This window comes from Stegodyphus dumicola, chromosome 9 (genome assembly GCF_044657685.1).
Source record: "Stegodyphus dumicola isolate Sdum_Otavi_A_Nest chromosome 9, ASM4465768v1".
In the NCBI taxonomy this organism is placed as follows: Eukaryota; Metazoa; Arthropoda; class Arachnida; order Araneae; family Eresidae; genus Stegodyphus; species Stegodyphus dumicola.
In genome coordinates this window covers 172,684,943-172,709,421 of record NC_140776.1, presented here as the reverse complement: position 1 = coordinate 172,709,421, position 24,479 = coordinate 172,684,943, and the positions used below count along the sequence as shown (strand labels likewise).

The 24,479-nt window shown below is 29.7% G+C and overlaps 1 protein-coding gene and 1 long non-coding RNA gene across 3 annotated transcripts in view; one reads left to right on the top strand and one right to left on the bottom strand.

Moving 5' to 3' along the window:
- The window catches only part of LOC118181062 (uncharacterized), a 32,077-nt gene extending 21,530 nt beyond the window's left edge, over nt 1–10,547 (top strand). The window contains exons 2-3 of the long non-coding RNA XR_004756811.2: nt 5,625–5,768; nt 9,948–10,547. This is a non-coding gene — a long non-coding RNA (uncharacterized LOC118181062). The remainder of the gene's footprint in view (nt 1–5,624; nt 5,769–9,947) is intronic.
- The window catches only part of LOC118181061 (4'-phosphopantetheine phosphatase), a 53,565-nt gene that overhangs the window by 8,706 nt on the left and 20,380 nt on the right, over nt 1–24,479 (bottom strand). For both annotated transcript variants that reach the window (XM_085824353.1, XM_035350140.2), the window contains exons 8-15: nt 21,874–21,955; nt 19,074–19,168; nt 14,769–14,924; nt 9,303–9,415; nt 7,017–7,104; nt 4,940–5,144; nt 4,714–4,868; nt 227–396 (exon numbers count right to left, since the gene is read on the bottom strand). In XM_085824353.1, coding sequence (XP_085680479.1) covers nt 227–396; nt 4,714–4,868; nt 4,940–5,144; nt 7,017–7,104; nt 9,303–9,415; nt 14,769–14,924; nt 19,074–19,168; nt 21,874–21,955 — 1,064 coding nt within the window. The remainder of the gene's footprint in view (nt 1–226; nt 397–4,713; nt 4,869–4,939; nt 5,145–7,016; nt 7,105–9,302; nt 9,416–14,768; nt 14,925–19,073; nt 19,169–21,873; nt 21,956–24,479) is intronic.

Here is a 24,479-nt window from a genome sequence, read left to right as displayed (position 1 = left end):
GATCTTTTTTTTTTAATCCTTTGCCTAAATAATATTTTTCATTCTATATAATGCCTAAGGAAAGTATACTAATTTTCATATTTCCTACTTTGCCTAAAAATGCTAAGCATTCTAGAAAATTCCTAGATATTCTATAGAATGGCGGCATTTCATGCATTGATGGTACTATACATATTGAAAATTCCACACTCTCAATATTATTAATAATAATAACAGCAATAACAACCTGAGGTCTAAGCATGGTGAACCCTGTCCAGAATCCAAAATTTTTAATTTGCAACTACTTAAAGCATCTTTTACATCTGTTATAATAGCAGCAACTTTACGCATCAAAACTTTTAACTCTTGATAAGTCACATCATTTAAGGCAGGTTTAGAATTTGCACACAGTAAAACCTGAAATTTAAAATATGTTAATACAAGGCAATAAAGAAATTAAACAACATAATCTTAGAACTAATAATAAACTATAAGAAAGAGTGGAAAGCAAGATCATTTCTGTACATGTCAGTATTCATTTACCATTTATCAGCTCGTTATGTACTTCAAAGTCGTGCAAAGGTATTTTAAAGCGGTTTGTTTACTTTTAAATAATTATTTATTTTTGTAATTTTGAGTGAAATTGCCAGGAAAATACCAGAAAAGGTACACATCCGGCATTAAATGCTTTTCGAGTTTTACAGGGGTAGTAATGCAACAGTTGCTACCAAATATATTTGTGATGTTTATCCAAGTTCATTAGATGTTTAAAATGCCAAAGGTGGTTTTCTGAATTAAGATCCAGCAATTCTGATCTTTCAAACTCATACTGATCAGCAAGACCGACAGTTTTAAACAATGGCACATTATGGGTTGAAGTGGAAGCAAATCTGACGTAGACAATCTAAGAACTGGCAAACACTCTTAACTAACCTTGGTTGGCCACTCAAGAACATTTGCAGCAGATTGGTAAAGTAAGCAGAGCAAGTGTTCGAGTCTTACATAATCGGTTTGAAGAAAACAAATCTAACTAGTTTACCACATGCAAATTATTGCTTCAACATCATAATACTGAACTGCTTTTTGATCACTTAATCACTGGGAATGAAAAATGAGTCTTATGACAATGCAAAACGCAAAAAGAAGTGTCTTTCTCTAAATGAACTATCACAAAGAACTACTAAGCCAGATTTCCATCCCCCAAAAGATGCTTTTGGGTGTTTGGTGGAGTATTCGTGGAATCATTCATTTTGAAGCACTGAAACCTGGACAAAGTATGAATGTGGACTTATCATGAATGACTGGATTGAGTAAATCAATCTTTAATTGAAAAGTCTCCACTGATTATCAACAGGAAAGGTATTATTCTGCAACATGAAAATGTAAGACTGCAATGCGCCAAGACGAACCCCGGAAAAAATGAATGAATTGCACTGCCTCATCCACTGAACTCACCTGACATTATGCAATTGAATTTTAATTTATTCCGATCACTACACATCACTTTCTACATGACAAAAAATTTGAAAATTGGATGAAACTGAAATACAATCTCTAGATATTTGTCTCAAAAACCAATCTATTTTTATAGATTCGGCATTGAAAATTTGCACACAGATGGCAAAATGCTGTTGATAACGAGGGTGGTTACAACACCAATTAAAAATAAAAACTTGTTAAATATTTATTTGACTTTAATGCAAAAATTACTTTCCAATCGCCCTTTATATTAAATATGTTTTTAAATGAAATTGATGAATCTGAGTGCAATATATGTTCATTAAATGTATATCCATGACACTGTTATGTTTATAATTTTGATTTCATAATTTTTGCAGTTTTTACTCAATTAACCAGTTACTGGAAAAGTATAAAAGGAGAAATGTTTTTAAAATAAAATATTTTTGGCTTGTTCTTTAAGAATGTTTAAATCTGGCCCAAACATCATTTTTTTAAAATAAAATATTTTTGGCTTGTTCCTTAAATACATGACAAATATCATATCATGACATATATATGCATATCTATTGATATTCTCCCACTAATGAACACATTCAAACACATTCTCCCACTAATGAATTTTCCTTTATTACATATTCATAAACAATTTATTTTGAAATTTCAAGTGATTTTCATATTAAGAAATTTGATAGATATTTAAAGTACCCCTAAAGTAAATATATAATATAGTAAGTAATAATATATTATGTTTTTACTGAAACAAGTCACTTTAAAAATCTTTTTCACTTAAAATACTGAATATTATCCTTCTGGCAGCTGAAATAAATGATTATATTTCCAATATGTAAAATGTGAAGGGAGTAGCATACACACATGTATTTTTTAACAAATATTCTTTTGAACACTTATGCATAAATGGTTAATATAATGGAGCAAAAAATAATAAAACTGTTTTGCTCAAGGTATCTCTGTAGGTTACTGATAGAATTGTATAAAAGCTTCATAATATAAAAATAACTCTTATGTAGTACTTGTGAAAAACCACAATTACAAAATAATAACTAAAAAATAATATACTAACATACAAGTACTTTAACTAGTTTTCAAAGGCAATATTATAAAATTCATTATTTAAGATGAAAAAGTAAACTAAACAAAGCCAGAAAAAATAGTTCAGTTATGCCCTCATATCTATTGATTCAATATCTGGCCCATTTTCAAATTTTTCTTACATATGTTGTCCCAAAAGAAAAAAAGGAAAATTCAAGGTAAATTATATTTAAAGTTTAATTTGAGCAATGCATTGATGGCTATAAATATATTGTTACAATTTAAAATAGATAAAAAAAAATCAATTGAAATTTTTTAGATATAAATCCTAAAAAAATTTATCATGGGCAAAATTGCCTGTCCTTTTCAAGATTTATGTTATTCAACCTCTGATTTTTTTAACCTAATTAATTTTTTTAAATAAAGAAGTTTAATTATGTTAAACATGAACTATTAGTGTGTTATATTCATGATAAAAATTAATTACAGAAGTATTTTTCTTTAGCAAATCAATAAAAAAATAATTTTCTTCCTTTTCATGTCAAGTCCGTTACATTGAGATTATTTTACCCCCGATTCGTTTGTAAATCTGCCTAAAAAGGGCAGTACATATTCAATGACATAGATAAAGTAGTCAAGCTAAGTTTGACTACTTTGAATATGTACTACACCCTTTAGGTAGATTTAAAAACTAATTACGGATACAATAATCTCAAGGTAACGGAGTTGACATGAAGTGGAAGACAAATTATTTTTATTAATTTGCTAAATTTATATCTAAAAATTTTGATTTGATTTTTTCATATTTTAAATTGTAGAAATATATTTATAGTAATCTTTATACAATGCACTGGTCAAATTAAACTTTAAATATTAATTTATCTTGAATTTTCTTCCTTTTCTTTGGGACAGCATATGTAAGTAAAATTTGAAAATTGGCCATCTTCAGTTTATTATTCAGTTAAAATTTAAATTTGTCCAGAAAGAAGAGGATAAATTTTTGCCAAGCAAGAATGTGCTGTAACATGGTAAAATTCAGCAGGCATCCCTTGAAACAGTATATGAAGTAATGCAGAAATAATTAGTCTAAAAGATCAGAATCCTTTACTTTCATTTTTCTAAGACAGAATTTTAAATACGTAATATTACATGTAATATATTTTATTTATGATCATTTAATGCTAATAATGTATTACTTCACTAATTTATCATTACATTTTATATTACAGTACAAAGTCTGTAATCCGGACGTCCATTACCCAGAATGATCTATAATCCGGACCTCAAAGCCACAAACTTTTTTGTATGCTTTAGGCATGCGCGTTTAATGTTTAGCACAAAAAGCAACTTAAACAACTTACATTGAAAGAAATGTTTAATAAAGTAAACAAATAAATATTAAGCTTTTTTTTTGTAAATTTTGATAACCTTTAGATCCTAATTGCTCTTTATTTTAGAAATTAGTTTCATATTTTTAATTGTATAATTTTTGCATGCCATCTTACCAGATTTAAATTGATGATCTATAAATCTGGAAAAACCCTTAATTCAGAATCACTGAAGTCCCGACGAGTCCGGATTATGGACTTTGTATTGTATTTATATAGCATGCGAATATTACATCATATACGGTGACTTGTCATTCTTTCCAGGATTTTAAAATTTATAATATAATAACCATGAGAAAGCTGCACATCACTGTATCACTCTATTTTTATATGAAGAATTTCATTAAATTCTAAATGTATTTTACAGGTATTTGACATGAGTAACTCTCATGAAACTGCAGACTTTGATCCTAGCCGACTATCCTAGCTAACCTGCTCATTTAGCATTGCACAAGCAACCAGGCTTCTTAAACACTCCTAGAAATTAAATCTACAATTATATGATCAGACCTATTATGAATAGAAACTTAAGATGAATTTTTTGCACACTGTTGCGCACACTTTTGTAATATGCATTTGCTATAGATATTTTACTATAAACTTTTGAAGGCCAGAAAGAATTATAAATCACCTTGCATTTACTGCTTCATGCAACTGTAGAATGTTTTGAAATATATTACTCAGAGCTTCGTTTTGTATTCTGCCTTGCCATCAGAAATTTAAAAAAAAAAAAAAAAAAAAAAAAAAAGGGCCCATGCAGGGAACCACCACCATATTTGCTTTAAGTTTCATAATTTTACATAAGAAAGGACTATAATAACCTGATAAACCTTACTTTAGTTTCTCTTTTCAAAAGCTCCAGAGCAAATGGTATTACACCTAAAACAACATCCATTCCACTGTTGTCTACAAATATAGCTGCACATTTGTGAGGCTTGCCTTTCAAACGTTCAATCCAACCATCTAAATCATCTATGAGCCATGGCCTAGCTAAAAGTGAAATAAAATTAAAAAAGAATAAAATCAGTTAATGCAACATGAAAATTCTTTCTCAATTGTACCTTCTAACTTTTCCTTGGCATCAGTAAAACCAAAATCTGAGCCTTCCATCACTTTTGCAACTTCTTTAGCACCCCAGTCAAAGACATTACCAGCTAAAAGGCCTACAACCAAGGCTTCTTGTCTCTCACTCCAATTCATTGCATTAAGAGTATCTATTCGACCTTTCAGAAGTTTCAAAGCCTGTTCATTTTCCAAACGTTTTTGCTAGGGGGAAAAAAAATCTATTTAAAGCACCAAATAAGTGTATCAACTTCTATGAATAGAAAAAAGCATACTTGGAAAAGCTGACCCCAGAAAAGAAACATCAAATGATATTTTGGAATTATTTTGAAACAAATTAATGAAGAAAAAAACTATTGCATTTTTGGCATCCTAGAAAATCATTACAGTTGGCACTCCATATGAATTAAACATTTTAATATTTCAAACCATTATACAACCTTAATTAAAAATACAGCATTTTTGAGATTGAAAATCTATTATAAATACAACTAATTATACATTTATTTGTAAGCAGCAACTTTTTTTTCACTGTTTCTGACCAATTCAGAAATGACATTCTGAAAGCTGTCTATGAAAATTCATTGCTTTAAGAGTATCTATTTTACCCTATGTCTTCATAATTTATATCATTGCATTTTATCATACTTTTTACTGTACCCTCATTTGTCATTTGCATTACAGCACATACAATTTGGCCAACAGAGCTGCAACCCTGAGCAGAAGCTGTATGCATAGTTTGGACCAATATATTTATGAAATAAAGCAAAGGAGTGCAATTCATTGGATGAAAAGATAAGAAATATTGAATTGTAATAATCCTGTTGGGTGAGCTGAAATCTTTTTGTAAAGTTTCTAGCAAAATTTGAATTGGCAGTAAGGGTTCTTTCTGATTATTCGTACCCTTCCTAAAAGTATTCATGTGCATTTTGTCACCAAGGTAGGCAAACCATGACATCATCAAAATGTATTTATGCGGCAACCTAGGTGTATGCATATGCAGACAGCATACTGTGGAGTTTGCTGCCAGATGAAAGAGAAAGCATTGCATTTCTTCAGAAACATGGCATTTTGTACAATAGAATGCAAAAATTCACATGCTATGAAATTGTACTTCTTAAATGATCAAATTCTATGGATCAAACTTTCTGCAATTTTCAGAGTTTCGTCTATAATGAAGACATATTATTATGTATATGAAAGGACAGCTTGCATAATGCCAAATCTGAACAATTCTTTTTTACAGCTAAAACAGTTTAATGTCTACATGAGAAAAACAACAGCATGAGAGAAAAGAAAAAATTAAATACAGATTTCTTGAAAAAAGTAAGGATTTTATTATGGATGTTTCTTGCGTTTTAAATTTTATCGATTCACTGCTTGTTTATACAATTCTTAGTGCACAGCCATTCTGGATATGGCTGTTGCTTTCGAAAAGTAACTTGGCAACTTTTCGGAAGAGTGCGTGGATAATCAGAAAATACCACAGTTAAGTAGCAAATTTTTGTAATTTTCTGATAATCAGTTTCTATCCAGTTTTTCAAGCTCATAAAGAAATGACCATATCCGAGTTCTTTAAATCAATACTTCATTGAAGGAAGTATGATCTATAAATTGGACTGAAGATTTTAACGGAAGAAAAATTTTGAAACTGGTTTTTAGGATTTACAAGAGTACTGTTGGAATTTTTAATAACTGGACATTTGCTACTATCGTTGACTTCTAACATTTAGAATACATGTTCAAATCTAACATTTTTGCCATATTTTGAGCCTTAAACATACTGTTTTTCACTCCACTATGTCTATAATGATTCATAGATTTCTATTAAAGTTAGACTGCTTAAAATTTCAACACTAAATTAAAAAATAGCCTTTCTGAGCACCATTCTTAATGGCAGAGTATTTTGCTGCTACTGCACAAAAACATCATGGTTTCTGACAACAATCTAGTTAGTGCTTTTGAAAAATTTGTTGCTATGTGGTTGTTTATTTTTGGGGCTGAGCCTGAACAAAAACATTTCATCTAAACATTTTTTTTTTTCTCTCTCAGCATTTTTCTTAAATCTTTTCTTACTTGTAAATATGGATCAGGGAAGTCAAATTCATTAAGGCAATGCTCCCGCATATCTAGTAGACTTCTCACAGTTAAAGAGCCATAAGCACTGTGGAAAAAAAAAAAATACAGACAGTCAGGTAAAACAGCAGACAATTTCCTACATATATTACACTTAAATGTATATGCACTAATATATGCATTTACAAAAACAAGAATTTATTCATATACTATAAATTAAAATTAAAAATATTAATATTTAAGAGTTATAAATAAATACATACATAATGTAATGTTTATTTCATTTAGTTTCAAATTATAAAATTATTTAATGGAAAAAATAAAAAGAAACAGTAATTTACAATATAGAAATATATCATAAGAGGAAATACTTCAATAAATCAAAGAGCAAGATAAAATATATGCATTAAATGCATTCTTTGGTTAAAAATACAGCTTTATGAAAATGTATTCCATAGTTTTTTAAACATCCTAGAATAATATTTTACTCTTCATTGATAAAACATAAAAATAGTAAGTTATAAATTTATGGAATGTATACAACATGAATTTACTTGTTGCAATAATGATTCTATTCTAGCATTTTTAACACATGAATAAAGAATATCTTTCTCAAAGCAACATTCACAAACTTTTGGTTTCCACAAGTTGATAGTTTTTGGTATAGACAAAAGATGAAATATTGTTTTACATATAAATTTAAATAAATAATAATATTCATAATATAAGTAACAAAATGGTGAAAATGAAGGCAAAATAACTAGTCAAAACTTCTGTTTATTGTCCACTTACATATTTCTCGGTGTTTAACCAATTTCTACATCTTTTCGTCCGATTTTCTTTTAAATTCCTTTTTATATACATAGAGTAAAATAGATACAAGAAAAAATATGACAGCTTTCAGATTTTATATTACACCCAAAGTGGTGTTTATTATACTTTTGTGCATTACCTTTGTTTATTAAATATCATGTTCTTCACACTTAAAACACATAAAATTCAATTCAACAGCAAAATCACAAAATACTTAAAAACAGCATATCTTTAAAATTTTCGATACACAGTCTCGTGCACATGAGATAAATAAGTTTTCCCCCCATACAGTGTTGCAATGCTCATCTTGAAATTGTTGAGTTTGTTAATATAATTTGTTAAAGTTTTACAAAATTTTAAATAGATAATAAATTAAATCTGAAATTCAAAATTTGGGCTTCCAAGTGCCCATGTTCGGTTGGAGGAGACTGTTATTCAAAATTTGATGGCTCTAAGTACCGTTGTTTCTTCACAAAGTGAGAAACATTCATGCATATTCTTCATTATTTAGTTTCTTTGAATATAATATGGCGATAATATTTGGCGGCAACAGTTTGAAAAGTGAATCAACACAAAATGATGCTTATAAATTAATAGGCCTTCTGGGCTAATTATTTAAAAATAATAATGCTAACAATCTCCTTAGTAGATTAAAAGCTTTTAAAAATAAAGGATTGAATATAATAAATAAGTAAAGATACAACCAAGCTTTCCTGTAGCTGATTCACTTGCATATTGATTTACAATTTATTAAGCGTTTACATATATATAAGGCAAAAATGCACTTGTTGGTTACAAAAGTAACAGAAGATCACAATATAGCAAGTCTGAATAGAAACCTGTTTTAAAAATGACATTTATTCAGTAAAAGCCTTTGAATGCAATTATGCAGTGTAACATACTTATGCAAAAGAATTAGAATGTAAAATTAATCACATTATACAAAAAGACCCCCAAGTTCTAAATTTGTGGAACATATACAACATGAATAATTTGTTACAATAATGATTCTATTCCTGCATTTTTAACACCTGAAGAATTTATACAGAGTACTTTTCTCAGCAACATTCACAAACCTTTGGTTTCCTTAAGTTGATAGTTTCTGCTACAGACAGAAGACTAAATATTGTTTTGCATATAAATTATAAATAATAATACTCATAATATAAGTAATAAAATGATGAAAATGAAAGTAAAATAACTAATCAAACTTCTGTTTTATTACCCACTTACACATTTCTTAAGCAACATTCAATATTAGCATTCAGTCTTTATTGTACAACTTATTAGTACACAAAAGAATGACCATTTTCTGAAAATTGATTTATCCAGAAGGTACTCTCCATAGTTCTTAACTACATATTTAGCTTGTACACACCATAATAAAAAACATAAAAGTACATTATTCACGTTTTAGATTAACTGATATTGCTCCTAAATTTGAATTTTAATATTACAAAGCAATTTACTTACAAAGGATGTGTTCTTAAATGTTGTAAGCGGCTGATATATTTTTCTTTGAAGATTTTCGCCCTGTGTTGAGCATCTGCATGATGTATTTGGCTCTGTATAGCTCTCTCTACAAACTTAAATAAGTTTCTTTCAGTTATAAGAAAACATATTAAAATTCATATTAATTCATATTCATATTAAAATGTTACATAAAAAAAGAGAAATATAAACATAAGATAATTAAATTTAAATCAAACTAAATTTGAAATCTTTAAAAATTTTTAAGGTAATTTAAAAGCAATCAACACTATATGTTAAAATTTTTATATTACAAATCATAAATTATGAAATGAGCATATATATATACACATTTCATTGATAATGAATGCTATAGGGGATATTTATAATGCCAATAAGGGATAAATTTTCCATAAAAATGTTTTTGACAGTCCTCATACTATCACAAAACTATATAATTTCAATATACATACTCTGTTTCTAAAAACTTCTTGAAACCACTTACAGTAGATAATACAAATGCAATACTTCTTTAACTTCCAGCACGCGCATATGCACAAAATTATGACAAATTCAGTTTTTAACGCACATTTTTCGCATATCGAAGATGAGACGTCTGAAGGTGATTTCTATTCCTCCTTTCTACAGGAACATTTGACTGTTGGCACAGTCAGCCTTTCTACAGGAACTACTACCCGTCTTTCTACAGGAGCATTTGACTGTATCCTGCTTTCTACAGAAACATTTGATTGTGCCAACAGGAATTCAAAGTTTACGACACGCACGTGCTTGTGGGTGAAAATTCGGAAAATACTTTTTTCTCAAATATTTTGTAATTTTGTGTTATTAATTGCCATGTATTATTTTAATTTGAATACATTTGGCTCTGTAAATTTTATATCAATTTTCATGGCAAAAAAATATGTGCAACCAGCTGATTTTGCTCGGATTCTCAAGAATTATCTGACGAAGAAAAGGAAACCTTTGGATGGGAGAACAATAGCGATTTCCATTCCTTATTTTTTGTTTATTTCTACTTTTTAGAAATAAATAAAAATATTAAAGTTAGTTTAAACTAACGTGCGTTAGTGCGTTTTTGTAACCAGTAAGAAGTAAATAATGCTAAACTTTTTTTCCTACCAAGGCGTTTTCCTTTTTTTATTTGTCTATATTTGTCTTTGATGAATATTAAAATTAACCTCAATTTTAAAATATAATTATTAAATAATAAATTAAAAATTTTCTATAGTGAAATACATTATTGCATTTCCATCTCACTAACATAAGAACTTAAAAATAATTTACTTATATTTGAATGTGATATCATTTGTAATTTGCAACAAGATTAATATTTTATTTCTTAACTAATTTATTATCAACATTCACTCATTTCTGTCATTTTTCGTGCCAAAAACGGTAAAATAACGGATGAATTCGTAAAAAATACGATGCGCTCGTGCTCATGTAGAATTTCCAAGCACGCGTGCTGGAAGGTTAAAACAGCAGTGAGGACTTTGCACGAATCTTCCAAAACAATAGCTATATAAATGTAGTATATGTATTTATACATTATACATATTTATCTTTTTATTCAAGTAAAACATTTTAGTTTTATTAGTTTTACTGAAGTTTTTATTCAAGTAAACATCAAATATTACATCGATTTTTTAAAACTAACAAAAAAAAAAAAAAAAAAAATAAATAAATAAATCAGATTTTAATGTTTACCTAAATAAAGTCTGTTCAAGTTTTTACATTCTCACTGAGCTTGCAGTCTACGATTCTGCCGTTACATTCACTCTTGCTAACCCATTTCTTTTTTGTCTTTTCAACTTTATTATTACAACATACAAGATACAAAATTCACAGCCAATAAATAAATCCTCAAACACACATAAAGCATATTTCTCAATTTGAGTCAGTTTGAACAGCTTATGTGGCAATGGTGTTTGCATTAGCAAATAAGAACGCTCAAACACTCTCATGACAATGGTAGGCATTAATTCAACAGATGTCACATTACTGCTTTCTTGAAAGTGGTCTAGGTACAATGATAACCTACTTGACACTAGAGATGGAGCAGATCTATGTTGCTAATGGTTCCATTAGGGTTGTCACAAAAAAAAGTAGGCCTAGGAAGACAACTTTTCTGGAAGATTCTATGATGGCTAAAACTGCAATAAGTACAGAGACAGCTTTATTATCTGGCAACTAGAACTAATTATCCTCCTAAATGTATAGAGTCAAACAGTATAATTGCAAGAAGGCTGTACTTTACTCCTCACATCCACTATAAATTGCATATAAGTCCAACCACTTTGGTGCAATTTGGTGAATCATTACAGTAAAGAATGAATGAGTTATAACTGCAAAGGATTATTTATTACATATATACTTCACATTTTTCAAAAATCAGTCAAACTTACAGGTGCTTTTATTACTATTATAATGCTCTGTTGAAAATTTCGTTATGGCTTTAAGAATAAATTTAAAACTATTGTTTTTTTTTTTTTTTTTTTTTTTTTTTTTTGGGGGGGGGTTGATTTTATGTCAACTGCATTCCTGCAGAAATTTTACTGCAGTTTCTTCCATTACATGCAAATTCCAGAACTGTACAGTCATAGGTCGTTAATCCGGACTCGTCGGGACTTCGGCGATTCCGGATTATCGATTTTTCCGGATTATAGATCATCAGTTTAAATCTGGTAAGATGGCATGCAGAAATTACAAAATTAAAACTATGAAACCGTAATTTATGAAATAAAGAACAATTATGATCTAAAGGGTATCAAAATTTACAAAAAGAAAAAACTTAATATTTATTTGTTTACTTTATTAAACATTTCTTTCAATGTAAGTTGCTTCGTTTCATGTGATAATACTTTCTCTTTAATTCTATTAAACAGACATAATTTCTTGTTTAGTTACAAAGTTCCGCTGTTCAAGTCCTATAATTGCTGTGTTGAGAATACCGACTAATTTGTCAATCGAAATGTTTTCGTTTTCAATAACCTCTGGGTCACTTTCTTCACTATCAGAAGCGAATTATAATGACGAGGAACTTGATTTAAATCATATCAAACACGGAGTACATCCACATGAAATACTACACTTAGTAAGGAATTATAAGCCAAATAAAATAAAAACATCTGCCCTGAAGATAAGGATAGTGCTGACAGATCAACTTCCAATCCGTGGTGTGAAATTGATAAACAGATTTTGGATTTCAAAACATACTTTCGCTTTGTAGATACAAATTACATATTAGTAAATATATATCGGAAATTCTATTTGACATAATCGAAAGTTCAAGCTTACTTTTATAAAATTGCTCTAACAGTCTGCAAAAAATAATAAGCCGGATCCAATTCGAAGATTAAGGAACAACGCAATGTGCAACATTAACTGAATTAGATAATTTTAGTTTAACTTATACCTCTGTTACACATTAAACGCGCATGTGCACAAACATATTCGCAGCCGTAAAGGTCTTACGTGCACTCTTAAACGCCTGTGCGCATGCGTGAACGCGACGCATGCACAGAAAGTTTGTAGCTTTGAGGTCCGGATTATAGATCATTCCGGATTATGGGTGTCCGAATTAACGACTTTTGACTGTATATATTTAAAATTGAATATTACAATTTGTCTGTAAAAAATATTGGAACCATACAATATACAGAACATATATGAAAATGGCAACACTACTAGTTAAAATTAAAGAACTATTATGACCATGGTTTCTAGAGTTTGGGACATTCTGAAAATTTTGCAATTTCTACAAGGTGGCTGTATTAATATATTATAAGATTACATCTACTCTTAACTTCTTGGTATCATCAGCAATACAATCCTGATTTTATGACAAGAAAGCTTGGAATATACTAGATTGGAACCATATTGTTTTCTGCAATAGACAGCTTTTATTTGGCTCAGATGACCAGAAATTTTGTGCATGGAGGAAGACTAGCACATTCTGATCACCCAGTCGCATTATGACAGAGGCACATGTCCGTCACATTTGCCATTACTGTCTGGGAAGTTATTTCAAGCGATATATCTAGTCAAGTTTAACGATCCTTTAGCAAACTAACCTATGTCAACAAATCCTTGCAACTTACAATTATATTGCCAATACTGTCACATCTTTTACATGTGAACATCTCTATGGAATGCTGGCATAGTATCAAAACTCTCATCTGGAATAATATCCCCAAAGTGTATCCAAAATGACATATTAAGATACATATTACACATATTAAGACAAATTAAGATACAGGTTATAACAGTCTTGCAACAAGGGTGAGCCTCTTGGCCAATTACAGAATGTACTGCATCAAATTCCACAAGATAACTTTCAGTATTTGTATGAATCTATATCATATTTAATCGTTTCACACACTGCTATCAAAGACAGCTATCAATCAAATTCTTCCAGTTTCAACAAAGTTTTCACATCTGGGTCCTAAAAACTCAAGTTTCACCATGAATAAATAATATTTCAAAAAGTGTGAATGTTTTAAATAAAATATATTTAGCTAAGAATAATAGTTCTGTTAAAATATATACAAGGAAATTATCTGAAGCAAATAAGAATGTTAGTAAGTTTTTAAATTAGTGTTGGTGAGCTTAAAATGACTAATTTTATATATTTGCTGTAAGAATTCAATTTAATGTTTACTTATGAACAAGCAGAATTTGCATCTCTGATTTCCTATCAAAACAACAGTCAATAAGTTCAAGAAATGAACATAAAATTCTTAGGATGATTTTAATGGCGGTAATTATTTCCCCCTTTTTCTTTTACAAAAGCTACTTTAAAAAGAAAATTTATTTCTAAAAGTAAGGGTCATTATTATTGCAAGAACAAAAGACTAAAATTTAATTACCACGAAATTGGTCTTAAAAACAAGGTGCGCCTTATACGTTGATACTCAGTTTTTGATTACATTCATTTCTGGAAATTTCCTCTATTCGGAGTTATGCAATCTTTTTTCTTGTTTCCTTGTGGAGTGTGGGAATATACAATTACATAGAGCTCAGTGAATGTGCATTCGCTGTAATCGACAATCACAGCTGGGTTAGTTTAAACTTCTCAATTTTTTTTGAACGACTTTAAGTGTGTGAAATTGCTACCGTTCAGTTTCCTTAAATTTGACGACAAAATACAGCTCAAAAACAATGTTGGCATTGCCACAACATAGCATACAAGCTACGTGCAATTGCGTATGCTAGAGAACATGGAAACGGGGCTGCAGAAAAGCATTTCGAGCCACTGCAACTTAGAAAATAACAACTTCGTAGAATTATAATGATCAGTGATAAAATTTTATTCTTCAAAAATGTGTATAAAAATAGGGGGTACATCTTATATAAGCTGGCAAATACAGTAAATAAAAATTATAGCAATCTAAAACTAAGTTTTCATTTTAAATGAAAATAAACTTAAATGTTGACAAACGTTATCACCTTATCTATTGCATCTTCAAAACAAACCAGCCAATAATCTCTAGCATCTGCATCCTGAGTTAAATCAACAGTATCTGGAACATAATCAGCTGGTTCTTTCAAAAGTGGACAATGTACAAGTTGCCAATCAAACTGATCTATTTCCAACTGGTCAATCTAAATTATAAAATGAAATCTTAAGTATTTGTTTATAAAAACATGAATTACAATACATGTAATATATTACAGCACAGAATTCTTCATTACATATATTACAAATCAATTAAATTTTAATAACTATTCATAAACATACAATTAATATCATATGCTACAATTAAACAGAAGACATAATGTGCTAGGTTTTTATCTTTTTATTATTATGATGATGATGCATAACTTAGTCAATATTCTAGACTTACATCTGAATAAGTCTACCTGAGAATATTTTCCATATTTAGCATTACTATCTAAACCAAATGACATAATAAATAAGTCTAATTTTGAAAGAAAATAATTAAAATGTGTATTAATAATACAAAGAAAATATGATAACATTATAAACAAAATATTTAAATACTTTAAAAAATCAGATCAGTTCAAATGCTTTTCTGAAGTGATTTAAGTGCTATTTTTGAAAATAATTTATTAATATTTAAGTCACAGTTCAAATACTATTGTACAAAACTGTGCAAACACAGCAGTTCCAATTTTGCAATCAAACCACATAAGCATCACACGAATTTCGATGCAACAGACTTTTACAGAAAGAAATTAAAATTTTGCTAACTACACAAACCTGCAGTACATATTCATTCAGTATGTTTTGAACAAATACCACCCTTGCTGTCTTTAATTTTAAATAGTTTCAGTCTTGTTACAGAAAGACATCCACTAAGAAACTTACTTGTCAATATCAATTTCAGATTTGCAGACATATTTTCAAAATTTAAACCAATTTTAAAATGCCAGTAAAAGTATATGCCAACATAATAGCATGTTCTCCATATAACCTCAAGAATTAACCTAATTTATAACCTCAAGAATGCATCTTTAATACATATGTATGTATAAAAGCTTCAACTAAATAAATACCATCTTATTTAAAATAGCAGCACAATTCAACTAAATAGAAATATAAATTTTTTAATATATCACATTTTTAAATCAAAGTGATCTCAATCCTAGTTGCTTTTGGATAAAATATAAAAGCATAAATTGGGATTCAATTTTATTTAACTTAGCTCATATATCCTTTAAAAATTAACTAAAGAAATTTTTTAGCCATATAAATTTTTAAAGAGAAGTCCAGCCATATATATTTTCAAAGAAATTTTAATATTAATTTTTAAATAGTTGTACATTTAATTTCAGATTTACTAATGTACTTTGTTAGCAATTTAGATTTTCGATAGTTAATAATTTTGCACCAAACTGAATAATTTAAAACTTTGAATACACTATTTGGAATTAAGCACACATTGACACTTTCAGATTTTTCAGTTAATACATCAGATTATAAAATACCTTAAGTTGATTTCCAATGATTATTCTGAAAAATTTCTCCTTTGTATATAGATTTTTTAAAAGTGCCTTTTTATCCTTTTCATAGTCTTTAACAAGATATAACATACTTTTTTTTTGCATCTAAAATGAACATTTTCTGAATTCTGTGCTGCTATTAAAATGATTATTGTAGATTTAAAATTAGATTACTACTATAATTTTTTTAACAATAAAGCAATTCAAATTGAGGAAAAGTAAAAAATTGATTGAATGCAAAATCCATTTACAAACTATGCAAAATATGCTACCTAGACGATATAGTAGTTAGGGGAACTGCCTGCTATACTAAAAGGCCCAGGATCGAATCCCAGGGATGGCATGGTTGTATTTGTCCATCTCCCCTCATAGGAGGAGAAGCTAGCCCACCTATTGGGGGCCTCCATAATAAAGGCTACTGGCCTTAGTAATGGTCAACATCTATGGATGGTTTGGGCCTGCCATTAGGAGGGAAACTATGAAAAATACTTATTTATCAAAAACAAAAAAGTATGATTTAAACATTAATGAAAAGAAACAAAACTTGCATCAATCAGACACACACTGTAATCTGAAATTCTATGAACTTGAACTACGAAATAACCTCATTTTCTCTACATTGTCAAACTACAAATAACAAAAGTACATACTGAGAGAAAGGATTGTGAAATGAATAAAATTTAAACCTATATGAAGGATTTAATTATCAGATGAGTAGAAATATTTGAAAGAAATAAAAAAAAAAAAAATTGTCATCATGAAGAAACCTGCAAAACGATTAGGAATTATGTGGTATTTCTGTCACTAGTTATTCTTGCTTGATTATCACTGGCAAAGAACTGATAAAGTTAAAAAGATTTTTTTTTTCTTTGATGGCGGTCTAATATCACTAAGAAATACAAAATGGGTGAATGCTTAAATATATAGCAGCATATTAAAATTATTACTAAAACAAGAATACAAAGAACTTGTAAAAAGAATCCAGGTTTGAATTAGTATACAGATCTCCAATTAAATCTAAGTGAATTTCCAAAATTTAAAAATAATTTTATTGAGCTCAATATATTTTCTGATTAAAAAAAAAAAAGGACTCATCATACTGATAAGTTTAAATTTAAATGAGTACTTTCTAAACAGCTATATTTCATTTAAAAATAATAACATATTTTGGTACTTACGGAAAATCCCGTCGGCCACAAGAGACTGTGTCAATCGTGCCAAACAAACAGACAAAACACACACACACACAAAAAAAAAAACTAAATACAAGAAAAAAACGTTCTATTCTGATTTTTCTTTCAAATTTATTATATTATCATTTATTCATATTTAATTTTTGATTAAAAATTTACATTATTTTTTATTTATTATTGCGTCTCAGTTTTTAAATAAAGCGCCATTTCGTGGCCATTAACACATTTTTTTTTTTAGCTCGGCAAGATTCCATAACTTTGAAAATATTCAACAGCATGCTCTTCTGTAATATGCAGGTCCCAAATTTTAACCATTTTTTTTTTTTTGAAAATGCGCGATAGAGGGGAAAAAAGGAGTCTTTACTCAAGAATAATAACTAACATGTGTAATCAAGGTTACACCAAACCCAGCATGTTTGAAGACGTCTTTTCCATTTTTGGCAAAAAATTGCATAGTTTGGCATCTTTTCTTTAATAGGCAAAAATGGTTGACGGAATTTTCCATTAAGTACCCATATTTTTTTATTATAAAGGTAGATAAAACAAACATGAACTAAATAAATTTTGTTTTCATATCATGACTCTGGTTGTAAAATGATACATTGATGATAAGAAAACTACAAAAATTGCAAAATACACATCAATTTCTTATAACTCCCCCTCATCGTCTTAACATCCAGAAAGAAAAAAAAGGGGAATGCTGAAATGTGTATAGCATCAATATTCTACCAAATGACTTATTGAAAACAACTACTTTTTTGAAAAGCACACAAAATCATGTTTAAATAAAATTTATTTTAATTAAACAACAAAATATACTTTTCTTCAATATTGCTATTCTAAATATTCCTTCATGCAAATGTTTATAATTTTAATTTTTTTATTACTTAATTTAAAATGAAGATACTTCATAATATTGATTCATATTTCATTTCATAAACAGTTCTTCAATGACATAATTACAATTAAGTGAAAAGAATGATTTGACAACTGTGATATGATGATGAATTGCAGTTAAAGCTTTCCATGACAGTAAGTGTTATCAGCACTGAAAGGCTTTGCTTGATGAATCATAAAATGAGATTGTATTTTACTACTGCAGCACAAAATGAAATGACTGCATACGAGTGGATGCTGCTTCTAAGATCTGAGTATCACTTTTCTGATAGCTGCTTATTATTTTGACATATGAAAACGTTTGGTCTGATTTCTGTACTTCTAATTAAGTACAACTGAAATGATTCGGATAGGAAAATATTTTGATAATATATTTTACTTCCATATACATGAGATCATTTTAGATAATGATCAATAAAAAGATTACAAAATACATTATAAATAATAATTTTCCCAACTTCTTATATTAATATGGTTTATATCTGTAGAAATTTTATTTACAAGATTAAAAACAATAAAAGTTTCTCATGAAGAATTTTCATATATTATATCCATGCCTTATTTTTAAATCTAATTAATGAATTTTAAGTAATATTAAGAAGAAACCACTGATTACACCAAACTAAATCAACATGCCATCTTATCTTTTAAAAATATAAAAATTTCATGTTTCATTAAATTCGGAAATAAGTAATACCAAAGGATTATCTGTTGAAGTAGTTTGGGTAGGCAAAGGACTACTAAGTCCTGAACTTCCAGCATAATTCTCACACCAAGAGTATTTGTCAGTATCTGTAAAATTAAATATAATCAAGAAAGTTTGTCATAATAAAAAGAGGTCACAAGAGATTAATTCACATTTTATAACCAGAATACTTGATATCAATACATTTAGTCTGAAGCCATTAAAATTATTCATTGTTTAAAAAGTACAGTACAAAGTCCGAAATCCGGACTCGTCGAGACTTCGATTCCGGATTTGGGATTTTTCCGGATATTAGATCATCAGTTTAAATGTAGCAAGATGGCATATAGAAATTATAAAAAAAAATATGAAATGGTGATTTATAAAATAATGAAGTATTTATGATCTAAACGGTATCAAAATTTGAAAAAAAAAAAAAAAAAAAGCTTAATATTTATTTTTTTACTTTATTAAACATTTCTTTCAATGTAAGTTGTTTAAGTTGCTTTGTTTTTTGTGATAATACTTTCTTTTTAATTCTGTACACAGACATAATCTCTTGTTGTTCAGTTACATTGCTGAAGTCTTGTAACTCCTGTTTCGAGAATTCCGACTAACTTGTCAATCGAAATTTTCTCGTTTTCAGTAACTTCTCTGTCACTTTCTTCACTAACAGTAGAGGTATTTTATAGATCTAGAACCATACTACAAATTTCACCATTCATTAAATGATTGATGATTGAGAAGCATTGTCACCACAATGAAAAACTTCTTTCATATCATCTTCATTTATTACCGCTTCTCCACATTTCTTTACAAAATCCGTTAATTGGAAAATTTCACCTTTGTTTTGCGATATCCGAAAACCTTTCAAATTAACATCTATCACCATCAAATTTAGCTATCTTTCACTATACATATTTGGCTATACATCATGAGCTTGTCGACTAACGACAAGTTGTTCCCTTAAATTTCATCTTGCTTCTATTGAACAAAGACAATTAAGCCTGAATTTATTATACTTATGTCTATTTCTTGCACATGCTTAAGGCTTATCAGAGTTCTGAATAAATTCCTACATAAACTTCAGCCTTATTGAAGGCCGGCACAGGTTGTCATATTTTGATAAACATGAGGTGATGAAAGGACAAATATAATCAGGGGCGTAGCTAGAGGGGGGCAAGGGGGGCATCTGTCCCCGGGCGCAGAATCCAAGGGGTGCCAAACTGATGTTATGACATTTTAGAATTAAATGTTTTCCATCCTTGGCAAGCAGTAGGGGGCGCGAAATCGTCAATTGTCCCTGGGCGCTGAAAACCCTAGCTACGACTCTGAATATAATAAATAGTGATTTGCCAGGTTGGCGTCACATCAACGATGTATATCTATGAGGAATGTTTCGGTTTGAAATATGTGTCAAGCAGATACGCAGCAACGGAGCCAACTTACTGATCGTACAAATTTATGCTAAAATGATCGTTTCTTCAATAACAAGGTATTTTATTTCGTGTTGAAGTGAAATTTTAGATCATTTCAGATAATGGATGTCTGCAGATTTCAGACTTTATACTGTACTAAGAAAATTACCAAATACATAAGTTTACTTCTTCTTATGAATGGCTAAGTAATGACATCATTACAACTCAGATAAAAGAATTAATACCGATACTGTAATTTTTCTTCAGTATTTCTACTTGCTTTTTTACTGAAGTGCTGAATCCTTTTAAGAATCCGTATAAATTATGCAATTTGGTAAGCTGCCAGTGAGCTGCAATTAATTTCTTCCAAGACATACTGAAAGACTTCGTTTGGAAAAATCACAAAACGAAATAGTATTTTATTCCTACTGCAGTACAAAACAAAATGATCACATTAAGAAGAGAAATGTCATCTGAGTATGCTGCTTGAAGATTACTGGTGCCGTTTTGAAGGTTCCTGCATTCCTTTTCTGATAGCTGTTCCATTTATTTCTGATGTTATGAATTTATTAATTTTGGATTTAATAAAACAGCCATTCTTTTTATGATGTTGCATATGCTTTTCGGGTTGCCATTCCATTACCTTCTGTTAGATTTCATACCAAAATTTATGTTTGACATTAAATGGCACCCAATTAACTGAAAAGTATCAAACCTTGTTTGAAAGGGAAACAGTGTAAATTAAATTCAAAAGCAGTTCCAAATTATCTGATTAAATTTATATAGTAAAATTTTGAAATAATAAGTAAAACTATTAGTCATATAACAAAAATAAACTACTTTAATTTCTAATAGTTATTTGAATATAAAATTACATGGTTCACCTTTTGAAGATAATAAGCATGCTTAAATCACATAAAATTGGTTATCTTATTTTTCAGATGTAGTTATGAAGCTATAGCTATGAAGCACTGTAATTTATTTGCATTGATATCTTTTCAATTCAACTTTTTCATAAAAATTTATATAAAAATTATAAAAGTAATACAGGGAGATTTTTACCAGTATCTCTAATCATACTGATTTAAACAGCATTTTCCTTAAACATAAATAGCTGAATTGATAAGAATATACTAACAATATAAGAAATGTAAAAACAAGAATAATTTATCCCAAAGAATTCAATTCAGCAATGAAGAGGAATAATGACTGAAAACAATAGGCAAAATTTTCTTCAAGATTTCTGATTTAAAGTTACTTTCATTTTATTATTTATTAATTTTAATACCATTCTATAACAAATTCAGAATCTACAATAAATTTTTATAATTTTGTACATAACAAATCGGCTAAAAATTTAAACCTAAGCAGAAAATAATTACGTAATGGCTTACCATATTCCTCAGCACCTTTCAAAAAAGCTCCTATTGCTGCCAAATAACCTTCATGACGCAAAAATAAAGCTTGAACTTTTCCCTAACAGAAAATTGTACAAGATTAAGGATTTCACTTTCTACAAAAATTACTGTAATGAATTAAAATTTTTTATTAATATAACTAGCCTTGACATAATATATTATGTCACTCATATAGTATATATATTTATACATGAGTGACATACATATGTGTAATTCTCATATGAATATTACATATATATATATCTGTGTCACTCATATATATATGTGTGTGTGATACTCATATAAACATTTTAAAAATCAGACTAAGTTTTTATTAGCCCTGCATCACTGATTTTTTTAACCTACATATAACATCTCTAAGTCTACATATAACTCTAGAATATTTTTTCTTTATGTCAATAAAGTTACTTAAAATCTTAATCTAAAACAAATTTTTAAATATTTTTTCATCAAGAACAAAATCCAAATTCATTAAAATAAAATCTGACAAAATATTTCACAGATGAATTTCTCAAAAATAATAAGGTCATTTCCTAAAACAATGATTTAATGTAATTTAAAATTGTATTAAGAAAGAAATTTTATGGCTAACATTTATGAATCTGAAAAAAAGCACACCACACAACAATCTGAACGTAAAGTTAATATTTTACATCAATTGTTTCAACCTGTTTTTGGTACTCTCTGATCATCCACACCCCCACCAAAAAGTTGCGAGAAAGTATTCATGAAGCAAAGCAGTATGTCGCCAAACAGCATTTACAACCAAAGATTGCACATATCTGTTTCAGCTAGTGTACAATGCTGAACTTGCACAACTGATTTTTTAAAAGCAAAAAACAGATCACTGTGAACACAAGGAAAAAATAAATCCAGGTATACACATAGTTTATCTCTCTTTTTGCCAGTGCACAGCGCTGAAGTTGTAGAATGTCGAATTTGTGCAATTCTCTAATGTTTTTGAAGAACAAAACAGATTACTGTATACATGGGAAAAGAATAACAGTGGGGAAAAAGGGGAGAGGGAGGAATTTCTAAAAAAAAAAAAAAAAAAAAAGTGCTTGATTACCTGGGTATCTTGCTTTTCAAATTTTATTCATTGATTACTCTTGTATGCAATTCTTACTGTTCCACAATTCTGAACATAGCTATTGCCTTTGGTGCATTAACTTGGAGAAAAATTGCTTCTCAACCTGCTTACAAATGCTCTTGGCAATGAGTTCATGACTTTTCAATTTGTGTGTGAAGTAGATACACATATATACGTAAGATAAAAATGTGTGAATCAGAATTATAATATAACTATAAACATGAATTCTTCCTCTCTATTCTAAAATCGTAATAACTTATCTGCATTGCGTCATTCAAATTAATCATGCGATCTTACGTAACCGTTAATACCATATGCCTCTTGACGACCAATCACCGAATTGTAAACCAAAACTTTTCTCTTCGCGTGCTTCCATCTTTCATAACTACGCACTTCAGCTTTTGCTCTCCTTGTGCTTTTAATATTACACTAGCGGGCAAGCCCGCCAGCTGAGCGGGCTGAAGCCCACTTTTCATTGTTCAATGTTCATGAGATTCCATTGTAATTTCGCCGGTATTCGAAAGTTGGACCGAACTACCAGTGTTCAGCAATTTTGAGCAGTCTTGTCCGCTTTGTTCACCTATGCATGGAGAAGATATTGCATAAACGATACACATGCGTAAACGCAAGAAAACACCCATGGAGCCAGCCCGTTCGCCGGGATCGAAAGTTGGACCGAACTACCAGTGTTCATCGTTTTTTGTGCTGCCTGCGCCCGCTTTATTCACATATGCATCCAGAAGACACTGCATACACGATACACATGCGGAAAATCACGAAAACACCCATGCAGGCAGCCCGCTCTCTCGGATTCGAAACATGGACCGAACTACCAGTGTTCAGCGGATTTGAGCGGGCTGCGCCCGCTTTATTTACGTATTCGTCCATTAGATACTGCATACACAATACACATGCCTAAAATCACAAAACACCCATGCAGCCAGCCCTTTCGCGGGTATTCGAAAGTTACATCGAACTACCAGAGTTCAGCACTTTTGCTCGGGCTGCGCCCGCTTTATTCACGTAGGCTTCCAGAAGATTCTGCATACAGGATACACATGTGTAAAATCACGAAAACACCCATTATTCGCGTATACGTCCAGAAAATACTGCATACATGATAAATCATAAAAACACCCATGCAGCCAGCTCGATCGCCTTTATTCGAAAGCTGGACCGAACTACCAGTGTTTAGCAGTTTGCGCGGGCTGCGCCCGCTTTATTTACGTATGCATCCACAATATACTGCATACACGTTACACATACGGAAGATTACGAAAGCACCTATGGAGCCAGCCCGTTCGCCGAGATTCGAAAATTGGACTGAACTACCAGTGTTCAGCGATTTTACAGCTCAGGCTTTTTGCCAAGTGTAATCGCAAAAATTTTCGGGTATTATATTCAAACAGTAGATTCGTTATTAAAATTCCTTTTGATAAACTTTAACATAATCGCACACAAAGGTGCATCAATATATATATTAATGTAAGTA